Genomic DNA, 26834 nt, shown 5'->3' on the forward strand with positions numbered 1-26834 from the left:
GAAGAGCCAGCCCCTGGCCCTCAACATGGCATTCAAGGCCTGCGGGGTGGGAGTGCCTGGAGTGATCCAGACACTGAAACCACGGTCGGGTCAAGTTTGTCTAAGTGTTTTAAGACTAAATAGGCACATACTGATACAAAATGCAGCGTCTTACTGCCCCAGAGGGTTAGGAGAGGCCTCTGGAGTTTAAACTCAGCTCATGATCATACAAAACAGGCAGTTTCCCTAGGATGGAAATAATGACATGGCGAGTTTTTGCTGTTAGCGTGCTTCGTCCCCCACCCGCCCTCCACCCCTCAAAAGGTCTGTAGTGTAAAGAGTGCAGTGAAAATAAAAATTATTCATCCAAAGACGGGGAAACACTTTTTCTCTCTGAAAATCTCAGTTCTCTCCCTGCCTCCCACCCCTACTTCAAGCCGTATAGCTTTCACACCTTTTTTTTTTATAGTTAGGGTTTCTCTTTGAGATTTTACTTTGATAAAAAAAAATTAATAACTTTTTACGTTACACACCACATGTGACCTTTAGTGTCACTGGGCGCCTCTATGGGCCATGATTTGGGAGAATGGCCCAGGCCAAGGCACAGCTGGGGAGTGGGGACATTACTAGCCCAGGAATTGGCGATATGGTTTGAGGTGAGCTCTGCTTCTGCCTCCCCAGGTGACTCTGGGTAAGTCCCAACCTCAGTTTCCCTCTCTGTGACAAGGGCATGAAAAGGCCTCTTGGCTCACTCCATAGGCCACCCTGAAGATCTACTGAGACACTGCCTTGGGGACATACTCTAGGTAGTAAAAGGCACCTATAAACATAATTAAGGTAGTACATTTACCTAAACATCAAAGAAGAATGAGGCTTTATATGTAAATCTATTATCTAGATAATACAAATCTTCCTTCTTGAGTATAAAATTGTATTTGATTTAAACTTTGGGGATGGCACTTGTGTTTCTAGTCTATTCCCTTTTTGAAGCAAAGAATACTGACACAGGCTTATTAATGACTGTCCTCAGGGGATGTGGAGGCTGTGAACTTGTGTTATACTGATTTGCTCAATACTGACTGGCCTCTATCTTTTACAATTCCGGATTCCTGTGTTCTGAAAGAGTGTTTCTGTCTTTTCCTCTCAGGTAAGCAGTCATTTCTGCCTGCTGGTAAAGCTGCTCCCTTTCAGATTTCCCCTGATTCCTGCTTCTAAATCACATTAGATGAGAAAATTTCAAAACCTAGTTTGTTAAATTCAGTTGCAATATAAGAACCTATTAAGTTCTTCTATGAGAAAATCAGAGTTTTATACATCTTTATATTAATTTCCTAATGTCATGTGCCTCTCTGCTCAAAACTTAATGTTTCCCATTCCTACCAAAACCCCAGGCTGGTATAGTTTTCAAGGCCTTCAATCACCTGTCCTTAAACTACATTTGCAGTCTCTCTTCTTAGTATAGTTCAGTGAGACGGCCGCCCTCTGCCTCCTCTTGTGCCTTGAAAGACCGCCCACCCTTCAAGACCCACTTCCTTCCTGAAGCCTCCCTCAGTTACAAATAACCTCTCTCCATCCTGTGAACTCTCCTATCATCTTATCCACATCTCTCCCATGGCATTTATCACTTTCTGATTTAAAGTAATACATTTTTCCAGGATCGTGTCTAGCTCTCTTTACTATCCTGAAACCCCCTTGAAGAGGTTTCCTATTACCTTTGGTCCTGCCTCTTGCTGAATGAATGCAGAAATGAGTAGGGGCAAGTATGCTGCCAGCTCTTGGTCTCTGAGCCACATTTCTCAGTGTTGCCCGCTGTGTTCTAGAGAGCTAAGGCTGTTGCACTCGACAGCTCCTGTCAGATCCCCTCTGAGTGGGGAGTGGCTCGACCTTGGGGTAACTGCTGAGCCAAGTCTCTGCCCTTCGCTGGCCTCAGGGACGCTCGGCCTGCCTCTCCCCAGCGCCCTCCTGGAAGAGGAGCCGCACACACCATGCCCCTGTGGGGAGTGGCAGGTGGCCTGGGGCGGCACTCACCACTGCCAAGCCTCAGGAGCAGCACGTCCTGCAGCCTCCGGTTGAGGTCGCGGAGCTCCTTCATCTCGGACACCAGCGCCCCGTACTCCTTGAGCTTCTTGGCCTGCTGGACCAGCTGCCTCCGAGTCCGCTCCAGCTCCTGCTGGAGGTGGCGCATCTCCTCCTGCTGCTGCTGGTAGTTGCGCAGCAGCTCCTCATACAGAGCCCGGGGCACGCCCGCGTCCTCCAGACTGTCCATGTCCTCCGTGCCCGGCGAGGCCTCCACGAAGACCTCTTCCGGACACGTGCCGTGGCCCAGGCTCAGCCCGTTCTGCTTCTCCAGCCGGGCCACCACGGCCTCGATGCTCTTGTGCGCCACTTCACTCGGCTTCCGCCCCTCGGGTCTCTGTGTAGGACAACGAGAATCAGTTCAGGCAAGAGCAGCTGGGACTTTCTTGGACTGCGGCTCAATATTTCCCCAGTCAATCCTAGAATCACAGAACCACAGAACGTCAGTGCTTGGAGAAACTTGTGCAAACACTCAGTCAAAGCCCTTCAATTTACAAATGGGGAAACAGAGGTCCAGAGTGGGGAAGGGTCTCACCCAAAGTCACACAGGCAGTTAGTGGCAGAAGTAGGACTCTGGTTTCCCAGGCCAGCACTGTTTCCATTCCATCACTCTGCCTCCTGGGTGCATATTATATCATGACCGCCCTCCCCAACTCCCCAGCCCCCTACCCCACCCATAGGGCCCAGGCAGTGATGCGCTCACAGGGAGTGTTCAATGTGTATTTGTGGAGAATCAGTGAGAAATCAGGCCAGGCCTAGCCACCCCAGGGGAGTCACCACTTAAATCTCTTCAACAACAAAAACACAGAAGCCCCTTGCCCACCCCCCGCCCCAAGAATAAAAGGGCATTCCACCAAGTAAACTTTTCCTCAAGAATGCTTTAGTTGGGAAGGATGCTAAGAGCTCTAATCTAGGGCAGGAACCATGTCTTATTTTCTCTGTTTCTCCACTGCCTACTCAGAACAGGCACTTGGCAGGGGCTTGATAAACATTTACTTAACTGAAAAGTTTAAAGAATGCTAGCATTGGAAGGTTCTTTCTGTTTAACTGTCTCATTTTACAGGTGAGGAAAGTGAGGCTCAGAGAGGGGAAGGACTACACTCAGGGTCACATGGTGAGCTACAGACAGAGTCAGACCCAGAACTCAAAGCCTAACTTAGAGCACTAGGCTCCTTCCCCACATCTGCTAGCCTCTCCTTGGACTCTGGCCAGGCTGAAGCTAAGCAAGAAGTGGGTACAGAGAAGACAGTTAGTGAGAAGAGAATTATCCAGGACTACCCAGGGGTTGGGGTTTCAGCTGCCTGAGGAAATTCCAGCTCAAGTGTACAAAGCTTTCATTGAAGGGAAGTGGGAGTTATAGGACCAACTGAATTCTTCACCCAGGGCAGGAGAGCTAGGAGCTCTCCTAATTGGGGGCACTTGTGGGAAGTGCAGACAACTGAAGACACAAGATTCCAGGCAACTTAACTGTGTCAGTCAAGCCTGCCTTAACCTCTCAATAAGCTCCTCAACATTTGGGAAAAAAAAAAAAAAAATCCCATGACACTGAGATTAGGTTACATACAAAATCCTATCCTGTCATCTTATCCACTGGGATAAAGTGCTGCTAGGCCAGATGAATTTATTCATTAAAATTATAATGATCACTTTAGATGCCCATCTGCATCACTGCACTGTGAGACCACTAAGCGCAGTGCCCATGTCTGTCTAATATCTATGACCCCAGGAATCAGCACAGGGCCAGGCCTACAGTAGGGGTGCAATGAATGCATGAGCTAAACTCAACTGTATCTTTTGGACTATGCTTTGGGAATGTCCTTGATCTCTGTCCAAAATCAGACTATGGTCAATGTAGGAAGTATCCCTCTTCCTCTTCCCTTCCTCTGGGGCACCCACTGTACAGAAAAAACCATCTGGCTTATTGAACAAGATATTCAGCATGCTTACAAGTGAAGGCTGGAGATCAACTAGGGTGCACACCAAAGGAAATGCAACTGCATGCAAAAGTTTTCTTCCAATTCAGGGTCACGTTAGCCCCTTTGTGTGAACCTGGCACACCCCACCTCCTCGTGAGTCCACTCTCAGCTGTTTGGGGGCGGTCTGATAGTGACTGGCTCTGAATTGCTGCCCAGGAACAGCCTCCTCGTGTTCCTGGAGCCTAGCAGTGACCTCTCCGGAGCTGGAGGCCAGCGGGAAATGCACCATTCCCAGCCCTCAGCAGTGATGACACTGCACCGACAGTACAAACAGGACAGTGCTCCCTGAAAAGCCAGCCAGCAGAGCAAACTCACACTAGCTGTCCCAAGGCTCTCCCAATGTGAAAAAATCAAGGCCTGTGACACCAGGGGACATTTACATGGGCAGAGGCGGCCAGACTGGAATTCTTTAGCTATCAGAAGTCTGAAAATGCTCCCCCATACTTCCAAGAAGAGGAAAGATTTTGTTACCTTGATGTGTCTAAGCTGTAAATCTTCTTCCCCATAATCTTTAAGCTCCCCATCATCTTCTACGTGATTGAGAGAAAGTTTGGGGATTTTTATTTTCTTCTGCATCACACTGTTTTCAAGGTCAGATTTGTCTTCTAAAATGCATATCAAGAGAACAAGGTTCATTATGAGTCAAAGTGCTCAAAATGCCCATAACCTCAAATGCTAGAGAATGACTGAGGCCAGACCAGTTAAAAAGGAAAAGCAAACAAACCCAAGACATGTTCCCTCCTTCACGTAGGGCTCCTGGGAGCAGCAGTGCAGATCGAACTCTAGGATCAAGGATGTATGCTAAAAGTACTACCATAAAAAGTGTTGAAATAGCGCCCAATGAATTTGCTAAGGGGGTTCCTTAAGTATATCTTAAAGGGTGGCCTCTTATGGAATTCTAGAATCTTGGACATGGAATGGCCCTTAGATTGCTGTCTGGTTTTAACTTAACTAGCATATGAATCCATCAACAACTGAGATTTTTCTAAGCTAAATGACCTCCCAGGAAAACCTGGTGGGCTTCTGCCAGCTCAGGTACTAATGAGCATGAAAGGATGACAGCTCTTATGGAGATAAAGCCTGAACTGGAACTGAGGTAGAGCCTCCCCACAGCCCAGACACAAGACAGGCTGAGTTAAGACAGACAAAGAAAGAGTAACGAGTAACATTTACTGTCTTTCTACTGGTATCAGATTGTGAAATGACAGAGTTTGAGAGGCCTCAGTGACCAAGTGGTCCAACTCTCATTTTACAGGTGAGGATGGAAGGAGCGTGCCCAGGATGTGAGTCTGAGGAAGAGCCAGAAGTGGGAAACAGGCCTCTGGCATCTCACCCAGTGCTTACGTGTGATAACCACACACACTGATGTGCATTACAAACTATAAGAGTGCTACACAAATACAAAGGGATATTAGTTCTTCTCACTTTCCTATTCTTTAAACTCAACTTCAGATAATCTGAAAGAGACTTTTTTTCCTCCTGCACAGATTTCAAACTTTATTTCCCAGATCTGTCTCTCTCTGTAAATGTCAAAAGCAGAAATTCAAAGAGGAGAGTTTCAGAGGTAGAAGCTCGAACCTGCTCTGGAACTGGCGCCAATGGTAGATATTTTGAGGTCCTATTTTCTGGGCTTGAACTGAGACTCTGGGAATTATCATTTCTTCCTCCTCAGAGGTTCCCACTGCTATACCCTAAATGTAGTTTGTAGCACGTTGCCCAATGCTGCACGTGGTATGTGGCCAGGGAGTGGTTAAGCCCAGTCTCTCAGGGTCTTTGAGTGTGAGTGTGTGTGCACATGTACGTGCGTGTGTTAAACATGCTCTTACACTTCCCCCGGTCCAGGCTTCTCTCCTCACAACTTGTTAGCGAAGCTGAGAAAGCAGCTTATAAGCACCTAACTACTCCAGAATGTAGTTAAGTGCCAAATCTTCCTAAATGGCCCTTGGAATAGACCCCCAGCTGGTCAAGGGTGGGACTCTAGCATCAGAGAGCCCTCAGCGTGAACCTCAGCTCTTCCGTGACTGGGTGAGGGTGAGGCGGGAGGAACAAGGCCTTCGTCGCATGACCTCAGGTGTCTCCTCCATAAAGAAGTGCGGGGATGACAGCAACGCTTCACACACTTGCCACGCAGCACGGCTGGTACACACTGGGCACTCAATGAACAGGAAGCTAAAACTGCTATTATCAACATTCTCAGCATCGTTCTATTTCCCTCAACATAATGTGGACAAAGATACAATTAAAAAAACAAAGCAATGCCTTAGGAAGGTGTAGAGTGTAAGGGAACTGCCCAGGAAAAGAAGAGGTGGTCTTTGTTAATAGCCCCTCCTAACCAGAGGTGAAAATGGCCTTTCCCACTAGTGGAGCAGCGATCCTCGGGTACCAGTTTCACAAAAAGGCCAGTTCCTGTTCTTGTTCTCTTTGTATCTATAAAATACACCCAAAGGGTTAGGCATGAACAACAGCAGGGACCGTGGTTTTTCTACCAAGAGCAGTAGCTCCTCTTCTATAAATCACTATTCATTCTTTCTAAGTCAAAAAGCTGCTAAAATGTAAAAAATAAAGAAAGTGCTCCAAATGAAGTTATCCTGAAAGGGGATGTATGGGTGTTTTCACATGTGAAAAAACAAGAGAGAAAGAAACTGGAAGAGATACAGGGGATGAGAAGATGGTGTTAGGACTTCTGAATGTGTTGAGGCAAAGTTCCTGGGCTAGTCTTCAGTTTGACAAGTTCAAGGGCAGAAATCTGAGATGCAGCCACCAAACTAGAAACGACAAGCTATGTTCTGCCGCCTTGAGCTGAAACTCTGTAGCTCAGAATCACGTTGATATGGAGGGAAGCAATCATTGAGACTCACCAACCTGGGCAATATTTGAATTGAGAACTATCCTCAGATCATTGAATTTACTCTTTCAAAATGGAGATGAGGTTCCAAATGGTAAATCCATACATCTGTCCACTCAGCAGTCAGGCCCAGTAAGGAGCAGGACAGGCAGGGTTCCCATTCTGGAGAGCGCACCATTGTGCAAGGTCACAGAAGTTAGTGTCATAACATGAATAGCATGATAACTCAGACCATGTAACAAGAGTTCAGAGCTTTTCCTCCTATGCCTCAGCTTAACATTTATGAAGAATTTACACTTGTAGGATCTGTCTCTGGGGCCCTGGGGCACTGAGAATGAACACCTGGTTAGGGGACACAAGATAAAAAGCCATGAAAAAGAAAAGCCCTCAATAAGATTGTGATAAGACCTCATATACTGAGTGTGAATCAGGTGAAAGTAACTGCTGTAGGATCTTGGGGGCAAGGAAGATCACTCTGGTCAGTGCAACCATGGCAGGGTTTTGAGAGGAAGTGCCCTTTGAGCTAGACTCCTTACTTACAGGGTGGTCTTCGGTAACTTCCTTTACTTCTCTGATCCCGTTTCCTCATCTGTGACTTAAATAATTCCTACTCACACTGCCAGGATGCTGTGTTAAGAACTTGAGTGGAGTGAATGGCACTTGGACCATCCGTGCTCATAAAAGGGTAGCTGTTCACTGATGGCAAGAAGAGGGGAAGGGATAGATGGTGAAAAAGATTGCGAAAACATTTAGATTGGAATGGTTACAAAAGATGGTTCAGTTACAGGCAGGAAGAAGAGGTAAGAAAGGAGATTAAGGTGGCTGGGGCTTGGAGAATAAATGGCCTTGAACGTCAAGGTAAGAAGAAATGAGGTTCAGCTTGCAGGTGTGGAAAAGTCAGACAACCTGGATTCCAAGTCCAGCTCTGCTATGTGGCAGGTGTGAGAAGTCAGGCAAGCTGCTGTGTCAGTAAGCATCACTGATCTCTTACCACAGAAATGGAGATAGAATATCGACCTCAAGTGGAATCAAATCGGCCGAGTAAATGTGCCTTGAAGGCAACAGAGCCCAGTACTTACAGCAGATGGGAAAGTTCAGCAGAGCCTCCTGCTGGCCCAGGCCTGCTGAGGTGGAGACCTGCCCAGCCACCTGGCTTGAGAAGGGTGACACTGGGAGAGCTCTACTCCCCATATCATGACAGAAGCCACACTCTAACAGCAATACCCAAAGCTCCATGCTCCTCCACCTAATTGGAATGCCCTCTCCTCTCCTCTCTGTTTGACAAACTCCAGCCAGCCTCCACTCAACTCCTCCTTCCTCCTCAAAGGTCCCATTACTATGTAGCCTATTTTCTTCCCATGTTGCAATCATCTGCTCTGAGGTCTACCTTTCCCACTGGTGTGTGAATAACCTCAGGGCAGGGCCCACATCATAGGCCTGGCCATACAATATACAGACTCATTAAAAACAGTGTTTAATGAAAGAATAATAAAAAGAGGCTATACCAGCAAGCATATGAAAAGATGCTCAAAATTATCATTCACTGGGGAAATGTAAATCAAAAATAATATAATGAGATATACTTCATACTCACTAGGATGGCTACAATCAAAAAAAAGAAAAAAAACAGAGAATAAACATAAGTGTTGGGAGGACATGGAGAAACTGGAATCCTCATACATCCCTGATGGGAATGTAAAATGTGGCAGCCACTACGGAAAATGGTTTGGCAGTTTCTCCAAAGGTTAAACAGAATAACTATATGATCCAGCAATTCCACTCTTAGGTATATGCTCAAGAGAAATGAAAACATGTCCACCAAAAACTTATGCACCAATGTTCACAGCAACATTGTTCATGATAGTCAAAAGGTGGAAACAACCTAACTGTCCATCAGCTCATGAATGGACACAAAATGTGGTCTATACGTGCAACAGATTATCATTCAGCCATAAAAGAAATTAAGTATTGATACTTGCTGCAACATGGATGAATACTGAAAACATTATGCTACCTGAAAGGAGCCAGACACAAAGGCCACATAATATATGATTCCATTCATATGAAATGTCCAGACTAGGTATAGCCACAGAGACAGAAAGTTGATTAATGTTTGCCAGGGACGTAGGGGAAGGGGCAATGAGAAGTGACCACTTAATGGGTAACAGGGATTTCTTTCTGAGTGATGACAATGTTCTGGAATTAGACAGTGAAGATGGCTGCAGAACACTGAACTGTACATACTTTAAAATGGTTAAAATGATGAATTATGTTATGTGACTTATACTTCAATTAAAAAATAGGCTACCAACTTTTAGAATGCCTATTACCTACCAGATATGCACTATAAGGCTATTCGCACATATCAGTATACTTCCCAACAACCCTGCAATTAAGTATTGCCTGCGTTTTTTTCTGTAAAAGAAGAAATGAGACTCAGAGAGGGCCTAAAGCCACCCGGATGGGAAGGCACAGAGCCAGGATTTGATCTAGATCTCTTTGCCTCCCAAGCCCATGCTCTATTCTCTCCAAACACATGCCTAAAATATGGTTGCACCATATTCATAAATGCTGAATGAATGAATGATGACTCTAGATAAGGACACCTAAATTTCCCAGCCTAAAGTTCAAAGCAGAAGACCACTTTACTCCTGCTCTCCTGCCAGGAGCCTCAGGAAGTCCCCAGATAGCAGTAACTATCGCCAGGCACAACAGAATTAGGATGCAGACCCTGACTGGGTTCTTTGAAAGGGTAGGCTGAGCAGTACGAAGGTTTGAGTGACAGGAGTGAGTTCCAGAAAGGAGCAGAAGCAGACAGTCCCTCCAATCACATGTCCTCTGACCTGGATCCTGGCTGCCCCAATGCTTCGCCAGGGGGATCTTGAGGCTTCTCTGAGAGTTACCTCTGAGAGTTACCTACCACTTGGCTCCATCCTAATGCTCATGTCTCCTTCCTGAACAGTGCTCCCTGCGAGGGCTCAGGAAGATCTGAGGCCTCCACTCGCCCTTGTTCTAAGTTGAGCACTCTGCTAAGTGGTATTTTGAAGCCTTACAACCTAGGATGTACCAAGAATCCCAACCAGAATACAAGGTTTGACTTTCTGAGAGATGCTGGCTCATGTGAGGCAAATCTCCAATCTCCAGGCCTTCCTAACCCTAATCCCAAGATAAAGGTGATACCTCACATCCATACCTAGTCGACAGAAGATTACAGAACACTCAGCGTCACCTTAAAAAGTAGACAACCTTGTTGGGAGGGAGAAGCTCGGGATTTAATAAAAGCAGCCCAATCTTTTGAATCCGGTGGGCCTGGTTTGGAATTCTGGCTCTGCTACATACTAACTGTGGGAACTTGGGCAGACTACTTCACCTGTCCTAGTCTCACTTTCATTATCTGTAAAGTGGGGATAATAAACTGTTTTCCAAAAGGTAGTGCATATAAAACACCAAGCACAGTGCCTTTCTTGTCCTAGGTGTTCAATGAATAGCGGCTGTAAGGCTACCCCTGTGGGCTATGTGCTTGACTTTTACCCTGTGGCAAAGAGAAGCACTGCAGGTATCTGACACTGACTGTGACATGATGAAAGAGATGTTTGGGGAAGATTAATGTGGCAGTGGCAAGCAAGATGAATGAGGTGTGAGGAGGAGACTGAACAGAGGGTGACAAGAAGCTATAACTCTTGACTGATCACATTAATGAAGGTGAACGGTGGTGTGGATCATCTAAGACAGCAGGTAACTTCATGCAGCATTTCAATGTGGCTCTGGAGTATGCTTCTGGGTTTGCATTCCAGGAAACCACAAAAGAAAGTAGCAGTGGACTCAAAAGGATGAGGAAAACTCTCTAGTCAACCCACCTTTGTGACTGCTCCAAGCTTAAGACCAAATAATCAGTATTAGTGCAAACAGAAATAAATACGTAGCCTCTGAAAAGACAAACTTCACTGACTCTGACTTCCTGATTCTTTCTTCCAGGGCAAGAAAGCCACCAAGGATTTGGGCATCAACTTTCTCCTCCTCTTTTCCAGCTACTACGTTGTCAGCTAATTGCATTCATCTATTCAACAAATCCTGAGTGAGCATCTACTATGTGCAAGGCCCCATGTCAAATCCTTCACTAACATCAAGATATTTAATCCCCATAATGATTCTACTGAAGCAGAAACTGAGGCTCAAAGAAGAAAGGTGGCTTGCCTAAGACATAAAGCTATTGAATATCAGAGACAGAATTTCCAGTCAGGTCTGCGTGACACTCGGGCCCTGGTTCTAGTATCTAACTGTCCTACAGGAACAAGAGTAAGATTACCAAGCTGCTGTAACTTCCTCAACTGAACTAAAAGGCACGTATAAAATGGTGAGTGTGTCAATATAATTTTCCAAGTGCCAACCTTTTCACCAAGCCCTTGCCTACATTCAGGAGAACGCTGTGATAAATTCCCCAATTGAATTTAGCACAAGTATGACTTGATACCAATCTCTTGAACCCCAAGCTGATCAAGACCAACAAGCCCTAAATAATTCCCCAAATAGAGTCCCTATTCAAAGCCATAAAATATGGTAGAAGCTGCTCTTCAAAAATATAGAACTTGGTATTTGTTATTAATCTGAGAGGGAGAAACATCCCATTAAACTTTCCACTGGGGGGAAGAAAATGGAGGCGTGGTAATGAGCAAATAGTATTTTAGAAAATAGGTCAGTGGACAGGAAATCCAATGCAAGTCTGTCTTCAAAAGTGAAGATACCCCTGAAGAATCTGAAATACAGTTAAAATGGGAGAGGCACTGTCTTCACTCCCATTTTACATAAAATCATGTTGGATAATTAAAAGAATCCAATGTCACAGTTTAATGTGGTGTGGGCTTGTTAGCTATAATGAAATTCTGAAAGGCTAAACAGAAATTGTTTTACATAGGTTTTGTCTTGTTTTAAAAATATCTATATGCAAGTTTAAAGTTCTTCACCTGTGTAAAAACCCTGCAAAGTCTTACATTTGCATTAAAAACAGACACGCCACAGAAAAGGCATGCACATTTCACTCTCTGGCCTATGGTGTTTGTTTTTATAAAATCCAAGGCAGACAAAATTCTCAAGTTTCAAGGACTGTATCTAGCCAAGACGATAAGAAGACGAGTGCCCTGCTGTGGTAAAGCAGAAAGAAATCAAGAGACATAGGTTCGAGGCCTGGCTTTGTAACTCGCTCTCTGGGTGACCAGTCACTTCCTTTCGGCTTTCTTTTCTGTAAAACATGGGAACTACACTAAAAAACCTTAAGAGATCCTTCCAGCTGTGTGACCACCAGCCAGCCACAGGGAATTCTACTTCTCTTTCTCTTCTGTGCAGTGCCAGGAAAGAGTAGATGATCTAATCCCTCCAGGTGGGCTCCTTTGAAGAAATGTCCTGCTGAGACCATCCACAAAGGGAGAGAAGAATTGCCGACCAGGTTTCAGTAAGTCTCCTTGCTCTCACTCCCGTGGCCTCACTGGCCTTGGCACAGGGCTAGGGCACGGATGAAACTAGGAAGCTCAGCCTGCTGACTCGTTTGTTTAGCTACCCTCATGTGCTTCACCAGGCTGTTGCCAGGGGACTACGTGGCCCCACCATAGGGTCACTGAGGGGTAAAACATGGGGGGAGATGGTAAGCCTTTCATGCTAAAGTCAAGCCCCAGGAGGATTTACAACACACACAAGTTAAATTTTAAACCTGTCCGCTCCTTGGCCCTCTAAATAGCTCCTTTCCACAAACGGTGGCACCCCCAACTAAGCAAGCTATTCTCTCAAGAATGCTTAGGCACCGTAGTCCTTATCAGCTACCTATATTTAATGAGTGCCTACTATGTGCCAAGTACTTTTCCATATTACCGTGCTAAATAATATAGTGGGCAAGCAGCTCACTACTATCTCTACATTTGAGCACCTAAAACTCAGAGAAGTGAAGTGACCTCCCTAAGGTCCCGCAGCCTGTAAGTAGCAGATTCACAATTTGAACCCAGACTGTCTCACTTCAAAGTCTTGTCTTTTTTCAGCTCTCTAACACCGCCTCCTTGATAGTTAAGGAAGTGACCCGAGGGAGGGCGTCATCTAACCGGTACTCCCACAGGGCGGGATTTCATTCCAGAATGTCCACCTCCCCTGACAGGGGAGCTCATCACCATGCCGGAAGCCCTGTCTGTTGTTCACCTGCTCTCTCTGCTACTATTACATTCCTCCCACCAACCCCTGTGAATTCCACTCCCCGGGCCTAATTTTGCTTTCTGGACCCCAAAGAACAGGTCTGATCCTTCCTCTACTGGGGCAAAACTCAGACATTCAAAACTACCAAAATGTCATCCCATGCGAATCTTCTCTTCTCCTGCTTATATATTTAGCTGTCCTATCCTACATTTGACCAATGAGCTCAGACGAAAAAGCAGTTGCTGTGCAGTTAAAAGAAACAAAAACAGACTGAGATCTGGGATACAAAGACCTTGCTCCTCATTTGATTTCTGGGACACCCGTGTCTCCTGGTTATCACTTGATTCTTCACGCACCTCTGGCTGCTTCTTCCCAGTCACCTTTTTGGGCTCTTCTTCTTTAGCGGTGCCCTTAAAAGCTGGTGTTCTAAAGAGTTCTGTGTGATTCGCTTACTCTACCCCCTCTCCTTCTGTGACCCCACCACTCCCACGGCTAATGACTTCCACATCGGGATCTTCAGCCCAACTTCAGAGACTCTCCTGAACCCTGGATCACATGCCTAATTGCTCTCCTGGAGTATCTGCCCAGATGTCTGTGGGCCCCCAAGATTCACCTTGTCTCAAACTAAACTCATCATGTCCTCTCCCACCCAACTGCTCTTTTAGTGCTCCCCACAGAGGGAGGAGAGCCCAGAGTGCCACAGCATCATCACACACATCACCGCAACCAGACAGTTCCCAAGTCCTATGGAGTCTCCAACCTTAATCCATCTCAGATCCATCATGACCACTGCCACCTTAGTTTCGGTATCATACTTTTTGACTGACCTGACTTACAGTTCTCCAAAAGCTTCATGTATGTGAGAAGACCTTAGCCCACTGCCTGGCACCTACAGCAGCCACTAAACAATTGTTTGAGTAGCTCTATTCTCCTGGGGTAAAACGAGAAGCCCTGTCTCACAAGGATGTTGACAGAGTACGTATATGGTAATTCCTAGCACGGAACCTGGAACCTGGTGAATACTTAACAAATATTTAGTGAATTAGTCCTTGAAGGCAAGAAACAATGCTTATTCCTCCTCCTAGTAAAACTCAATACCTGGGAAACTTAAATGAACCAGAGAAAAGTTCTTCAGGGTATGTATGCTTTTCTGGTAAGCATTTTAAAATGAAGAGAACACACATCTTCTCTCTCCAAGGAGCATATAAGACAAAGCAGGTAGGCACAGTGGAAAGAGAATAAATCTTGGAGTCAAAGATCTAAATTTGAATTCTACTTTTCTGGTGTGTTTTTCGAAGTAAAAACCAGTGTGCTCTTGAATAACAACAACAACAACAAAAACCACACACACACACACACAAAAGAGCAAGACCTCAGCCTGCCTGGGGCAATTTTTTCTTTCATCCTGTGAAACAGAACTCTGAAGTACTCAGCAGCACATACTTATTTAGTTGTAACAAATATGTGATTCTTAAACAAGACAAATCACATCAGACAGAACCTCCAATGGTTAACATTTCAGTAGAATCTGCAACAGATGACAGCAGGCAAGTTCCAATCTTTGTTCCAATGTACATCAGCAGAACATGTCAAAACCTAAATTAAAAGTTTTCACTCGCTTTAAAAAAAAAATCCTTTTGTTGGCAGTCTCCCACTGATGACATGCAACAATCTTTGCATATGAAATCGACTAGTCCCCTGCTTTGCTGCTAACTTTGTAGAAGTTCCAAAGCATTTCTGGAGCAAGTGATCTATTTGGACCAACAATGCCAAGCTGGGACCTGAGCCCTGAATGAGCTAAAATTACCAAAGCAAGAAGAACGTGGCTTTGGAAGCTATTTCCCCCAAGTGTGGGGTTTCTTTTAGTCAAGGGAGTGATAAAGAATGCTGACTTTTTCCAGATGAACAAAGTTGAATGAAAGCTCCAAAACTTTGCAGGTTTCTGTTCTGAAAAAATAAGTTGCTGCTACAGAGGTTCTGTTCTCCCTACTTCTTCTCCCCAAGCATAACAAATGCACCTGTCTTCCCAAAGTTGGTGAGTTTAACTTGGTTTGACTGGAGTGGACCACATGCTGGGCACTGCAGATGCAGAGAGAAGGAAGGCAAGTCCCTGTCCTGGAGGAATTCACTGTCTGATAGGAAGACAGACCCATTCACGACTAACCAGAACAGGACACAAAATGCTAAGATAAGCGAAGAACAGCGAAGAACAAAGTAAAAGGAGAGCTCCAAGGAAGGAGAGTCTCCCCTTCGGGACAGAGAGTGGAACAGGGTGATGCCAATGCATTTGTTCACTCCTCTGTGCCATCTGCCCTCAGCTCACGGGACTGCAAGCATATCACGTGTCTGCCTTCTCCACTGAAGGTGAGCTCCATGGGCAGAGGCCCATCTCACACAATGATTAATCTATCCTGGTTGGCTCAGAGGAGTGCCTGAAGGTGTGTTCTCAAGATGGCATGAAATACCGCAGGCCTAGGGGAAGCTGGAGAGATGAGATGGGACTGGAGCCACTATGAATGCCCAGGCTGAGAGCCGAAGCTTTATTCAGTAGGCAACAGAGAGCTACAGAAGGTTCTAAGGACAGCAGTGCCTTGACTAAGACTATGTTTTAGAAGATTATTTTGACAACAATTTGGTAAACAGATTGAGGCAGGGTGATCAATTAGAAGGCAGCAGTGCTGGTTTAGGTGAGTAAAAGCTGGTGCAGGCCTGGATGCAGGCAGTGGTGGTAGGGCTGGAAAGATGTGCAAGCTGTTTCTCTGCGGCCCCAATCCCTGGCTTCCACCTCTATTTAGCACATATATCGGGCCCTCAGACTACACATGCCCTGAGGATGATGCCCATGTCTTCTCTGTCCCTCTGTCCGGACAGAAACCCTACATGGCAGGGCCTGAAAAGTTAACTTTTGTCTCGCCTGGGCTGTGCTGTCATTTCAATCCCAGGACCTCAGATCTGTTGGAGTATGGGAGCATTCGCTTATTACAGCACTGGGCCTGGTGTATAGGAAGTAAGAGGGGGACATTTGACAACAAAAGGAATTAGCACACCTGAATAATATCAATAATAACATAACAAAAGTGCCTGGATAAAATGGCATAGAATTTTAAGACTCTGAGCTTAGAAAAACCAGTTTGGGCCCCATAAAAAAACATAAATTCAATATCATGAGCTCCAGTAGCAGACTGGATTGCAGTTAAGTAACGGTAAGTTCTTCAAATGGGCTGCTCTCACATTCACAAGCTGTTTGGCAAATAAATGAGAGTGATAAAGGAGACCATGTCCAAAGGTGAGCCAAGTCTTGAGTTATGGGGACCGTAGAGGATGGGAGCTCTTCTGACTTCCTGAGGAAAATGACAACTGAGCAGGAAGGAAGGTGTGTGTGCTCTGTAGGAAGGAGGCTGGTAAGAGAGGAAGAGGAAGAGCAGAAGGGGTTGAAAACTCAGCATCTAAAACTGTTCTTGGGCTCAAAAACTTGCCATGAACGGTAAGCTTCACAGACAGTTCTTTTCTTGCCTTTCACTCCTTCCAAGCTTGCTGTGTGGCTGATGGGAACATCAGCTACTTTACAAAGGAGACTTCCAAGTGGGGGCACCGGAAGACCTGGGTTCCAAGTCTGGCTTTGCCATTTCTTAGCTATACAGCTGCAGAGGAGTCTCTGAGCCTCTGTTCTCCTCATCTATACAATGGAAATAGTAACAACAGCAATCTCTACCAACAGGGTCCCATGGAGGACTAATAGAGATAATGCATAGGCACAAAGCAAGACTGTCAGTAAAGGTGTGTTTGTTTTTTCCCCTTGAACTGAAATTAAGGCTCTATGCTGGGGTCTGACACACATGGAATCCATGGTGTAGACCAGTGCATGCTGGAAAATGCAAAGTCCCAAAGCAGCTGGCTTTGACATTTCCTGGATGCAAGAAGAGGTACACTTGAAGACAGCTCTGGGTTGGCCTGGGCAAACAGCAAAGTAACACACTTCTCACCAAAAACCATAGAATGGCCCCCGAACTGCCCCTGAAACCATGCTTTTGATGCCAGAGAAGGATTAATTACTCATGGCTAATTCACAAAAATAGAGCCATCTCTGCCTCCAGCTTGAGGATTCACCTCCTCAGATATGGTCCTGCAGCAGTGGTATTTACAACTAGGAGATGCCAAAAGATGAGCTCTTTTAAGACGAAGTCACTGCAAGCAATTCTCAGAGCCACCACATTCAAGATGGGGTTTCAAGACACGCAGGAGAGTTCTTCCAGGATAAATGAATTCTCAAACCCACCTTGGCCCTTCCAATCAGGTCTGGATCCAGGACAGCAGCTCTGATTTAAAAATTAACCAGCTAATTGGAATTCTAAATGTGGTCTAGCCAACCTCATGTTGTTTCTTTTTTCCCCCCCTTTCTCTTCTCAAGAAAAAAACTGAAGCGAGGTGGGGGAAAGTGCTTTTCAACTCACTTTGCTCAAACTGGCGCCACACTTCTTCTTTGGATCTACTCTGCCAATTTCCAGATGTAGCCTAGGTTTTTTTTGTTTGTTTGTTTTTTGTTTTTAATTGTTTTTAATACCCCCAGAGATTTATCAACATTCCAACTTGGAGAATGAATAGTCTATAGACTCAAGATTCACGGTCCTCAGACCAATAATTACGTGTCTTATTTAAGAAGACTTTTGTCAGTTTTCAAAATCAGAGTCTGTGGGGGCTGCCATTTGCCTCAGCAGCCTCTCTGCGGAGCCTGAAGAGCCAAGCACAGTGTTTATGTTCACTGAATGAATACATGGATGAATGGACCATCTCCAAAAGAGGGAAACTCTACATTACACTCTAGAACATACATACCACTGACTCCTTCTGACACACATCACCTCCCCTCTTCTAGGGCCCTTCCAGATCCAGGAGTATAACAGAATCATCAAGAGCATGCTTTCTTTTCTTCTAGCCGAGGGGAAGCTAAGGTTACAACTTAGTTATAACTTCCTCAGGCCTATACTGTATTCTTGGGGAAAACAATTTCCTGATCCCTTCCCTCAGGTAATGAAAAGCAAGCAAACAAACAAAATCAAACCTAATCAGCTACAAAGGTTTCCCTTTTCTACATACTTTCTTTCCGTTGTGTATTCCTGGCCCCAAGCATCCCAGGTGGTGTGAGTGGGTCTATACCACTGTGCCTCAGGGCTTGTCAGAGAGGTGGTTAGGACAGGGTCTGTCCAAAAGGGCCCCAGGTGATCATCAGTTTCCAGCTCTCCTTCCACTCCTTGACTCTAGCAAACCTACTTTCCAGAGGCAACAGGAGGTGATGGAAAGGAACTTTTCATGAACCAGAGCCTAATCTACTGCTAATTTGCCATGGGACCCTAGAAAATTCACTTCTCTGTTTCAAGCCACAGTTTCCTTACTTGCCAAATTTAAATATGATACATGCTGAATTCATCTTTTAAGCTAAATGTGAGAAAGTTAAGGAAGTTGGAAAAAATAGGAAAGGTCTCAAACTACAAAATACTAGCAACATCTCCTAATCCCTAGCCTTCTCTTCCAACTGGAGGGCAGGGTGGTTTACTGTCTCTGCCCACTCTGAGGTACATCCTCCTTACCAGAAACAGTTAAAAGGCTGCTGCCCAAAACAGAAGTGATACTTTGCTTTTCCACTCATGTCTGTACCTAAGCCTTCTAGAACTAGCTGGGAAAGCGGGTCCACAGACTTTATAAGGGAAGGGTGCCTCAGCGTGGCAGAAACAACTTGGTGAAGGAGAGTAGAGGGATGGTTTCTTGTCCTATCACCAACTGAACCTCAGCATCCTCATCTGTCAAATGGGGATGAGACCACCTGCCTTGCCTATTTCTCAGGGCCCTGGGAAAACAGGCATGGGAGGTCTGGTCTTATCCTGACCTAGAAACTCTTTCCTGGCCCTCAGCTCTCACTGAGGGAGTCTTCTAGGGGATTAAAAAGGGGTGTGGAGACTGAGGGATGCTAAGTGCCACTATCGCTTTACCTCTGCCACCTAGCCAGGGAGGGGCAGGCGAGAGTGGCACCCAGTGCCCAGCGATCAAGTCCTCTTCATCCTGTCCAATGATGGCCCGGATGGGACAAGGATGTCATAGCTTCCCTCTGTGAAGAGGGACTCCCACCTGGAAGAGTCTGACAATATCAAGCCTTGCCTCCTCACTTCCAGGCGGTACTAAGGGCCTTAAAGGGAGAGAGAGACAGCTAGAGAAACTTAAGGAGACAGAAGCAGAGAGAGAAGGAACTGAGAGAGAGGTAAAGAGAAGGTGAGCGACAGAGAAATGAAGGTACATGCAGGCGGGGAGAGAAAGGGAAAGTGAAGGAGCCAGCGAATAGACAGAAACAGAAAGAGAGATGGGGACTGACACAGACTGACAGCGCGGGAGTTATCGGGGAGGCGGGTAAGACAAAGGGGACCATCCCGCAGTTTTAACTGGTCTGGCCTTCTAGAGACACCCTGTCCCGCAAAGAAAAGCCTACGGGACGGGCGGAGGGGGCCGGAGCAAGCAGCGGCTCCCCCCGGCCCCCTCCCCGGCCCCCGGTCCCCGCCCGGTCCCCAGGTCCCTCCCGGCCCGCTCGCTCACCTGCCAGCGCCAGGATCTGGGCCTTGTGGAGCAGCAGCGCGCCCCAGTCGCGGGGGGCGCGCGGGGGGCTCTCGGGCCCGGCGCCCAGCTCCTCCGGGCCCCGGTACACGGCGTACACCTTCTGGTTGTCAAAATCCAGCCGCGAGCGGGGGCTGAAGTCGCGCACGCACGACACGGGCAGCGCGTAGCAGACGTTGTCCTCCAGGAACCGCACAAAGGCGTACATGGTGGGCGCCGGGGGCGGGCCCCGGTCGGCCGGTCAGCCCGCGGGGCGGGCGCGGAGGTGGGGACCCGGCGCGGGGCGCGAGCCGCGCGGCCGGGCCGGGGGGCGGGGGCGGCTCCCGGGACCCGGCTCCCCCCGCTGTTATTGTTCCTGAAAGCACCGCTCTGCCAATCGGCTGCTCTCGCCTGGGCGCGGAACCGGGAGGGGGGCGGGGGGCGGGGGGCGGAGGAGGGGGTTTGGAAGCGCACCGCCACTCGCGAAGTCAGACCCGAGCAATCACAGCCGGAGCGCGATTCGGCGAGGGAGGGGAAAGGGCAGAGAGACTGAATGGCAATAATGACAATAACAATAGCCTTGCAGGAAAAAAAGGCATTGACTAATAATCCAAGTCGCGCTGCGTGCGGGATTTGTCGCTTCAGCAATCGCGCTACAAAACAAACTGCACTGCAACAAAACTGCACTGCAAAGGAGAGGAGCGTGCGAGAGAATAAATGCAGGGCAGGGGGCAATCGTGTTTGTATTCCTAAGTGTAAACTTGCACTTGCAAGCGAGCAGAATTCTGGAGTGTTTCAAATAATTTTAACCACTCCTCTCAACCCCTTTAGTTTCTTAGTTGTTTTTTTTTTTTTTTTCCCCATTTCTGGCAAAAACCGCCAGCTCCCCTGTGGAGGGTCAGTCAGCCAGAAATGTTCCCCCTGTGCTGCCAAACTAGTTCTGACCAGAACTGGGGCTTATCTGGGATTTCCAGTTGGACCAGCTGGCTGGGGCGGTGGAGAGTTTGTCAAGGGCCCCTCTCAGCAGGAAGGAGCAGTGTCGCTTTTCTCCCCTGTAGTCTTCCTCCAGTGAACCCCCCTCCCCCCGCCCCCAGCATGCCTGTCTCCGAACTGGGACCAGTTGGAATGAGCAGGGGGTGGAGGGGTGCTCTGAGGAAGGCAACCCCAGGGCTAGCTGGGCATTTCTAGGAGCACCTTGCGGAGTTCAGGAATGGGACTTTGTGGAATAGTCTATTTTTGCTCTGTCTCTAGTATCACAGGCAGAAGAGAGCCTGGAGGGGTTTGTGTCCTCCCAGACAAGTATGAACACCAACCACCTAAGGAGGGCTGACTGGGCTCTGTGTCATAGGAACCTCATCCCACATTAGAAGGAGTCAGCATCCTCACACTGACACTGATGAGAGGGTAGGCTTTGTATCAAATATGACTACTTATATTCTCCTTGCCTAGAACAGACCTGGCACTTGATAGAGGCTCAGTGAATCTGGGGTGAAAAATAATGATAAATAAAAATCCACCTTCACACAGCCATCCAGTCACACCCATACTTTGATTCAAGCAACCAATATTCATTGGGTATGCACTACATGCTAGATTCCAGGCTAAGGGCTGGTGGTAGAGAGATGAACAGACAGGACAAACACCTGGTTCTCTTGCAGTTAGTGTACTAGAACTTGAGTCTCAACTTTGGATTCCTGTGCCAAAATTAGGTTACTATATGAATAACACACCTTCTCTGTCGTGGAAACCTGGTCTGAAATAATTAAAAAAGTGTAAGTAAGTAATTATGTTACATTGAGAAAAGTGTTCTTATATAGGAATGCTGAATTGAGGTGGCAGACTGGATTAAATGCTATATTTTTTAAAAAATTCACTTTAATGAACTCAACCCGTAAGAAAACAAAAACAAAATCAATGTGCCAAAATGTTGTTTCTTAGTAGTGGTGGGCGATTTTGTTTTTCTTTGTGTGTTTATATTTAAACTATTTTCCACAATAAGCAGGGATTAGTTTATAATCAGAAAGCACTAAACATTATTTGTTTAAAGAAACACTGTGCTCACATTTCAGATCAGCTACACTAATGATTAAGTAGATAAGCCAAAATCCTCCAAATTATTTCACTGTGATTTGAGGAGTACATTAAACAGGTGAACACCATCAACACACAGCTCCCAGATCCAAATGTACAGGTCAGATTGAGTTCTCTTAAATGAAGCCTCTGGTATATATGTGGTGATGGCCGGGTATGACCACATGTTGTCCTGATGCATATGTTGGACCTTTGTTGCCCCACATACTCATGGAAAAAAGAGGAGCCACTCTGAATTGTTCCAGCAGCTTTATTTTCATGATTATGATTTCTTTGGACTGATCTTACATGAGTGTTTATTTTAAGACTACATTCCTATGGTGGTCAAGGGGAAGTAATGTGTAGCAAGACTTCTGGCAATGCGCAAAATGAATCATGCAGAGCTGGTCATATTTAATGAAATACCATGAAGCTCCAAACTATGCAAAATAATTTCAAGTAGCACCATGACCAACCTCCTAGTCCACCTAGATGAGAGTGACCTCAAAACATATTACTAGTCTCATCTCTTACCACCTTCCTGGACACAGTACACTCTAGACACATTAAACTATTTGACATTTCCCAAGAGAGCATGTTTTATCAGGTCTCAAGCCTTTGTGCTTGTTCTGCCCTCATCCTGAGAAGTTCTTCCTCCTGGAGTGCACAGTGACCTCAACCTCCCCTGAAGGCCAGCCCAGATGTCACCTCCTCTGTGAAGCTTCCTCAATGAGCCTCTCTCCTCAAGCACAGGCAGTTTCTTTCTTCTATTTCGTCCCAGAACCTTTTATCTTCCCTCATTAGAACGAGCTCTTTGAGGGGGGACAAAAAGACTGTGTAACCTCAGCATCGGAGGATCTTAGCAAAGGGCTGGGGAGAAAAATGCTTACAAAACAAATGCATTAAAGAAAGACACAGCATGAATAACAAAGCTCTTGTGTGGTTTTTATGAACATCTGTCCCTTCTTTTCGGAGTTGGAGCTGAATCCCAACTCTGTCTTTCCCATTTCTGGTGATCAAAGTGCAGATCACTGATTCCACTCCTTGTGAAACAAACGCATCCATGAACATATTAAGCATCACTGCACCCTCAGGTTCAAACAAATTCCCCACCCAAGTCAGTGTAAATAGTTCTCATAACGGGGCACTTCCATTTTCCAAGAACCCAGAAAGAAGAAAAGAACAAATAATGACGTGGATGCCAACAGAGTAAACACGGACTCAGTACATTTTGTATGTAGGTGCATAGAATGGATTCTAGAGAAGGAATGGCATGTACAAGATGCTCAAAGAGACACCCATCAGCAGCCAAAGAGCAACAGAAAGACACCCAGAGTTTCTGCTTCCTGTGTGTATCACACAGTCTTTTAACACAGCTTCTAGAGAACCTACTCAGTGTGCCTCCTCTGTCCTAGTGAAAATCTGAGTCAGAGCACCTCTTTGATCCAGAGACTATTGCCCCAGGCTTTATACATACCAGAAACTCAAGATGTTGATGATTCATTGATTGGCAAACAAAGACAGTTCAAAAGTACAGATTTCAGACTTAGGTGGTAAAAAATATCAAGTTCAACCAAATCACGGTTGAATCCCGTCTTCAATATTTCTGCCAAATGGTCATCCTGACACTTCTCATATAGTGCTAAAGTTAGGAAGTTTACCCACACCCCTTATCTTTGGGACATTGCTGACTGTTAGGTCTTTCATACTTACACTGAGGCAGAACCTTTCACCTTGTAGCTGTCATACTAGGTTCACCACCAAGAGTCTCATGCCAGCCCATCAGATATGGAAAAACTTGGGATCCTATCTCATTAGGATCTTGTTTGTCTTCTGCCCAGACATCTTCACTTCCTTCAGCCATCTTTCCTCATGTGACCTGGTTTCGGTGATAACTGTGATATCTACTTTTCCTCCAAAGCTTACTGATAAACCAAGCCTGCCAGATACCAAGTATATGTGATCTCAACTAATTTCACACCAAACTCTTGAAGTAGGTATTATTAATCCCATGATAGAGTTAAGAAAACTGGTAAAGCAGTTTGGCTGTGGGGAATCCTGGAAGGCCTGTGGTCATATTTGCATTTTAGACATTTTAGATTAGAAGCAGTATGGGGTAAGGATTGGGGGGAAGCAAGACTGGGGAGTGGGAGGCCTGTGATGAGGCTGACTGTCCTCTCCCTGCCCCTTCCCTAACTTCCTCTTTCTACCAGCCAAATGTACTTTGCCTCTCGTCCAAGTCATTTTAATGGAGCAGAAAATGTACACATCTGGGGCAGCTTTGCAACTGTGTCCCCACTGCGCTTTCCTGTTGAGTTTTGCAGAGCCTTGGGTTAATGTCAAGCTCCTTCAGTTTAGTCAGCTGAAGCATGATGAGTGGCAGCAGGGGGACTTATGTTTCATATTACTGCATGGACTCCTCAATGTACTTTGTAGAACTATTTTAAGGAGACCTGGGTTCTGTGAATCTTTAAAGCAACTGGAGCATGTCTTTTCAACCTCTCTGCTAATGACTGACCACATTTTTTCATGATTTTGCCTTTTTTTCCTGTGATATTTAATTTGACTTTTTAAGTCTTTGTTTTTTAAAGTTTTTATTTTTATTTTTCTGCCCAGAAAAGCAACTTGCTATGCTATGAGCTCAGGGCCACTGTCTTCTCAGGTTGATTCAAGGAGGGAATGTTGATACATGGCCAGGAGGATCTGGGACTGTTGGGAGGCCTATGCTGGGCATTACCCTGAGCTGCTACTATCACCCCAAAGCAGTGGCATCAACCCATTATATCTTGTGAACTCTTGATGGTGAAGTTTGGTTGAGTCTGGTTATGGGACTTGGGGCAGGGGAGGAGAGGGACAGGACACAGGGGAAGGAAGGAAAGAGAGGACTTGCTCATTGAGTACAACCTCACAGGCTAGTGCACACTGCCTCGAGTTAGAGGGAATGCCAGCTTGTCATGTAAGTGACAGCCTGGAGGGCCAAAGGCATATGGGCTTTGGAATTCAGACCAAGGGTTAAATCCTGATTTTGCCACATCTTTGCTGTAACTTTGGGCAAGAGATTTTGCCTCCCTGAGCTTCAGTTTGCTTATCCATAAAATGAGGCTAATGATATATATCTTCTGAATGCATTGTGAGATTTGGGACAGGAGTTTTTAATCTCCCTGGGTATCAGAACCACCTGGGGAACTTAAAAATATATCCCACTCCCAGGTCCTATCCCCCAAGATCCTGATTCAGTTGGTCTGGGGATGGGGCCTGGGAAATGATTTTTTTTTTTAATCCCCATATTATTCTAACATCAGACCGGGTTGAGCACCTCTGAGTTGGAAGATTTTAAGGTAACATGGTGGTCAACAAATCCTAGATATTATTTTCAGGGAAGATATACAGGGCTCTGAAATGTCCATGTAATTTCTCTTGAGCACAAAAATGTCTTTGTTTGGAAAATAACGTATCAGTATGAAGAGAAGACAGTATATTGTAGTCTTAGGTCCTGGATCCTAATCCTGGGCTAATAAGCAAGGTTTATCCTTACTGAGTATGTGGCCATGGACAAATTTCTTAATCTCTCCAAGCCTCACTTTTTTCATGGAAATATTAATACAGCTTCATAGGGTTGTTATGAGAATTAAATGAGATAATCTATGTGAAATGCTTGGCACAGCGCCTGACACGTAGTAAGTTCTCAATATACGGCAGCTGCTGTCATCATCATGATTACTAGAGCTCTTATCCCCATGCTGAAAGTAAGATGCCTAATAAGTGCTTATTGAACCACATTGACTATAATGAGCTGAATTAGGCTGATAATTATCCAGCAAGCACTCCACATCAGTGGCGTCCCCTTTAACCAGAGCTTGTGGACACCGGTCGTGGGCACCAGTCGTAGTCACCAATGGAGCTCCCAGATCTCACAAAAGCCTCTGAGGCCACAGGCCTTGCCCAAATCTGTAGCAAACACTTCCAAGATAATGTGTTTGCAGCCATTCATTCTTTCAAACTGACTTTTTGAGTATTATCTTAGAAGAAATAAAAATGTGTGTGTATCATATAAAATGTAAAATGCAGACGCATTTACAACAATCTGAAGCCTTGCAAATGCGCATCTTGGCCTGATCAAGTGAGTAACACAATGGTCAAGTTCAACCAGTCAGATCTCAGCTATATTTTGATCTCATGTGGGTCACACTCAGGAGTTGGTTACACGGATGATCTGAATCCAGACATTTTAGTCTAGGTGGGTGTATTCCACACAAGCAACACGAAGCAAATGAATTCCCAATGGTTGAAGACCAAAAGAAGTTTATGAATAGAAGAGGGAGAAGAAATGCTGTCACAAGGGAAGAGCATTTGAATTGGTTTCGAAAAAGAAGCAAACAAATTGGCCTACCTGGGAAGAAAACAACTTGTCTCAACTATGAATTTCAATTAGGGGACTATTAGTTTTAGAAGCCGCCTCTGGTTTCCCTTATTAAATTAACTCATTCTGCTACGCCTCAGCTGAAATGTCACTTCCCCAGGAATGGCCTGCCTGGCTTGCTTCTTCCATGCCCCTCCACAGACTAGCTCAGGCCCCTGTTACATACTTCCACAGCTACTTACATTTGTCTTCATGGAGTTTATCATAGTATATAATATATATTTATTCTATTATTGTCTGTCTCTGCCACTAGATCGAAGCTCCACTAGAGAAGAGACCCTATCTTTCTTCTTCACCATTGTATGCTAGCACCTAGCCTGGCTCAAGGCAGACCCTAAACAAACACTTGCTGAATGAATGTATGTCTGAAACATAGACCCTGGAGGAGAGAGAAGTCCCCAAAGGTGGGGAGAGAGAGGTGTCCCAAGGGCCTTGCTCTGTCCCTCTGAGTCTTACCTTCCCCTTGTGAGTGTCTCTGTTTCTGGGCCCCCACCATGTCTGTCTCCCACAATCTGGCCCCCCCAAAAGCAATAAAAGCCCCTTTTTTGTTATTTTCCCTTAGAACCACTAGACAGGTTGACATTTTCAAAATGTTCTTCTAAATATAAAGAGAGGAAAAATTGGAAATAATTACAGAAAAATAGTCACATTGACAGTCACACACAGTTGACATACACTGGAACCAACGATAATGTAACAGTATCAGGAACCTCACTGACAC

The 26834-nt window shown here is 45.8% G+C and overlaps 2 protein-coding genes across 3 annotated transcripts in view; both read right to left on the bottom strand.

Moving 5' to 3' along the window:
• Window positions 1-20009, bottom strand: part of BEND5 (BEN domain containing 5) — a 47440-nt gene extending 27431 nt beyond the window's left edge. Inside the window, exons 1-3 of one of the 2 annotated variants that reach the window (XM_057710311.1) lie at window positions 19627-20009; window positions 4503-4636; window positions 2008-2392 (exon numbers count right to left, since the gene is read on the bottom strand). In XM_057710311.1, the coding sequence (XP_057566294.1) occupies window positions 2008-2392; window positions 4503-4636; window positions 19627-19852 (745 nt within the window). In that variant the 5' untranslated portion in view covers window positions 19853-20009. The remainder of the gene's footprint in view (window positions 1-2007; window positions 2393-4502; window positions 4637-19626) is intronic. The other variant, XM_057710322.1, reaches the window with a different exon arrangement.
• The window catches only part of AGBL4 (AGBL carboxypeptidase 4), a 1220133-nt gene that overhangs the window by 219267 nt on the left and 974032 nt on the right, over window positions 1-26834 (bottom strand). The gene's annotated exons all lie outside the window — the stretch shown is intronic.

Source organism: Hippopotamus amphibius, chromosome 1 (assembly GCF_030028045.1).
Source record: "Hippopotamus amphibius kiboko isolate mHipAmp2 chromosome 1, mHipAmp2.hap2, whole genome shotgun sequence".
NCBI classification, from domain to species: Eukaryota; Metazoa; Chordata; class Mammalia; order Artiodactyla; family Hippopotamidae; genus Hippopotamus; species Hippopotamus amphibius.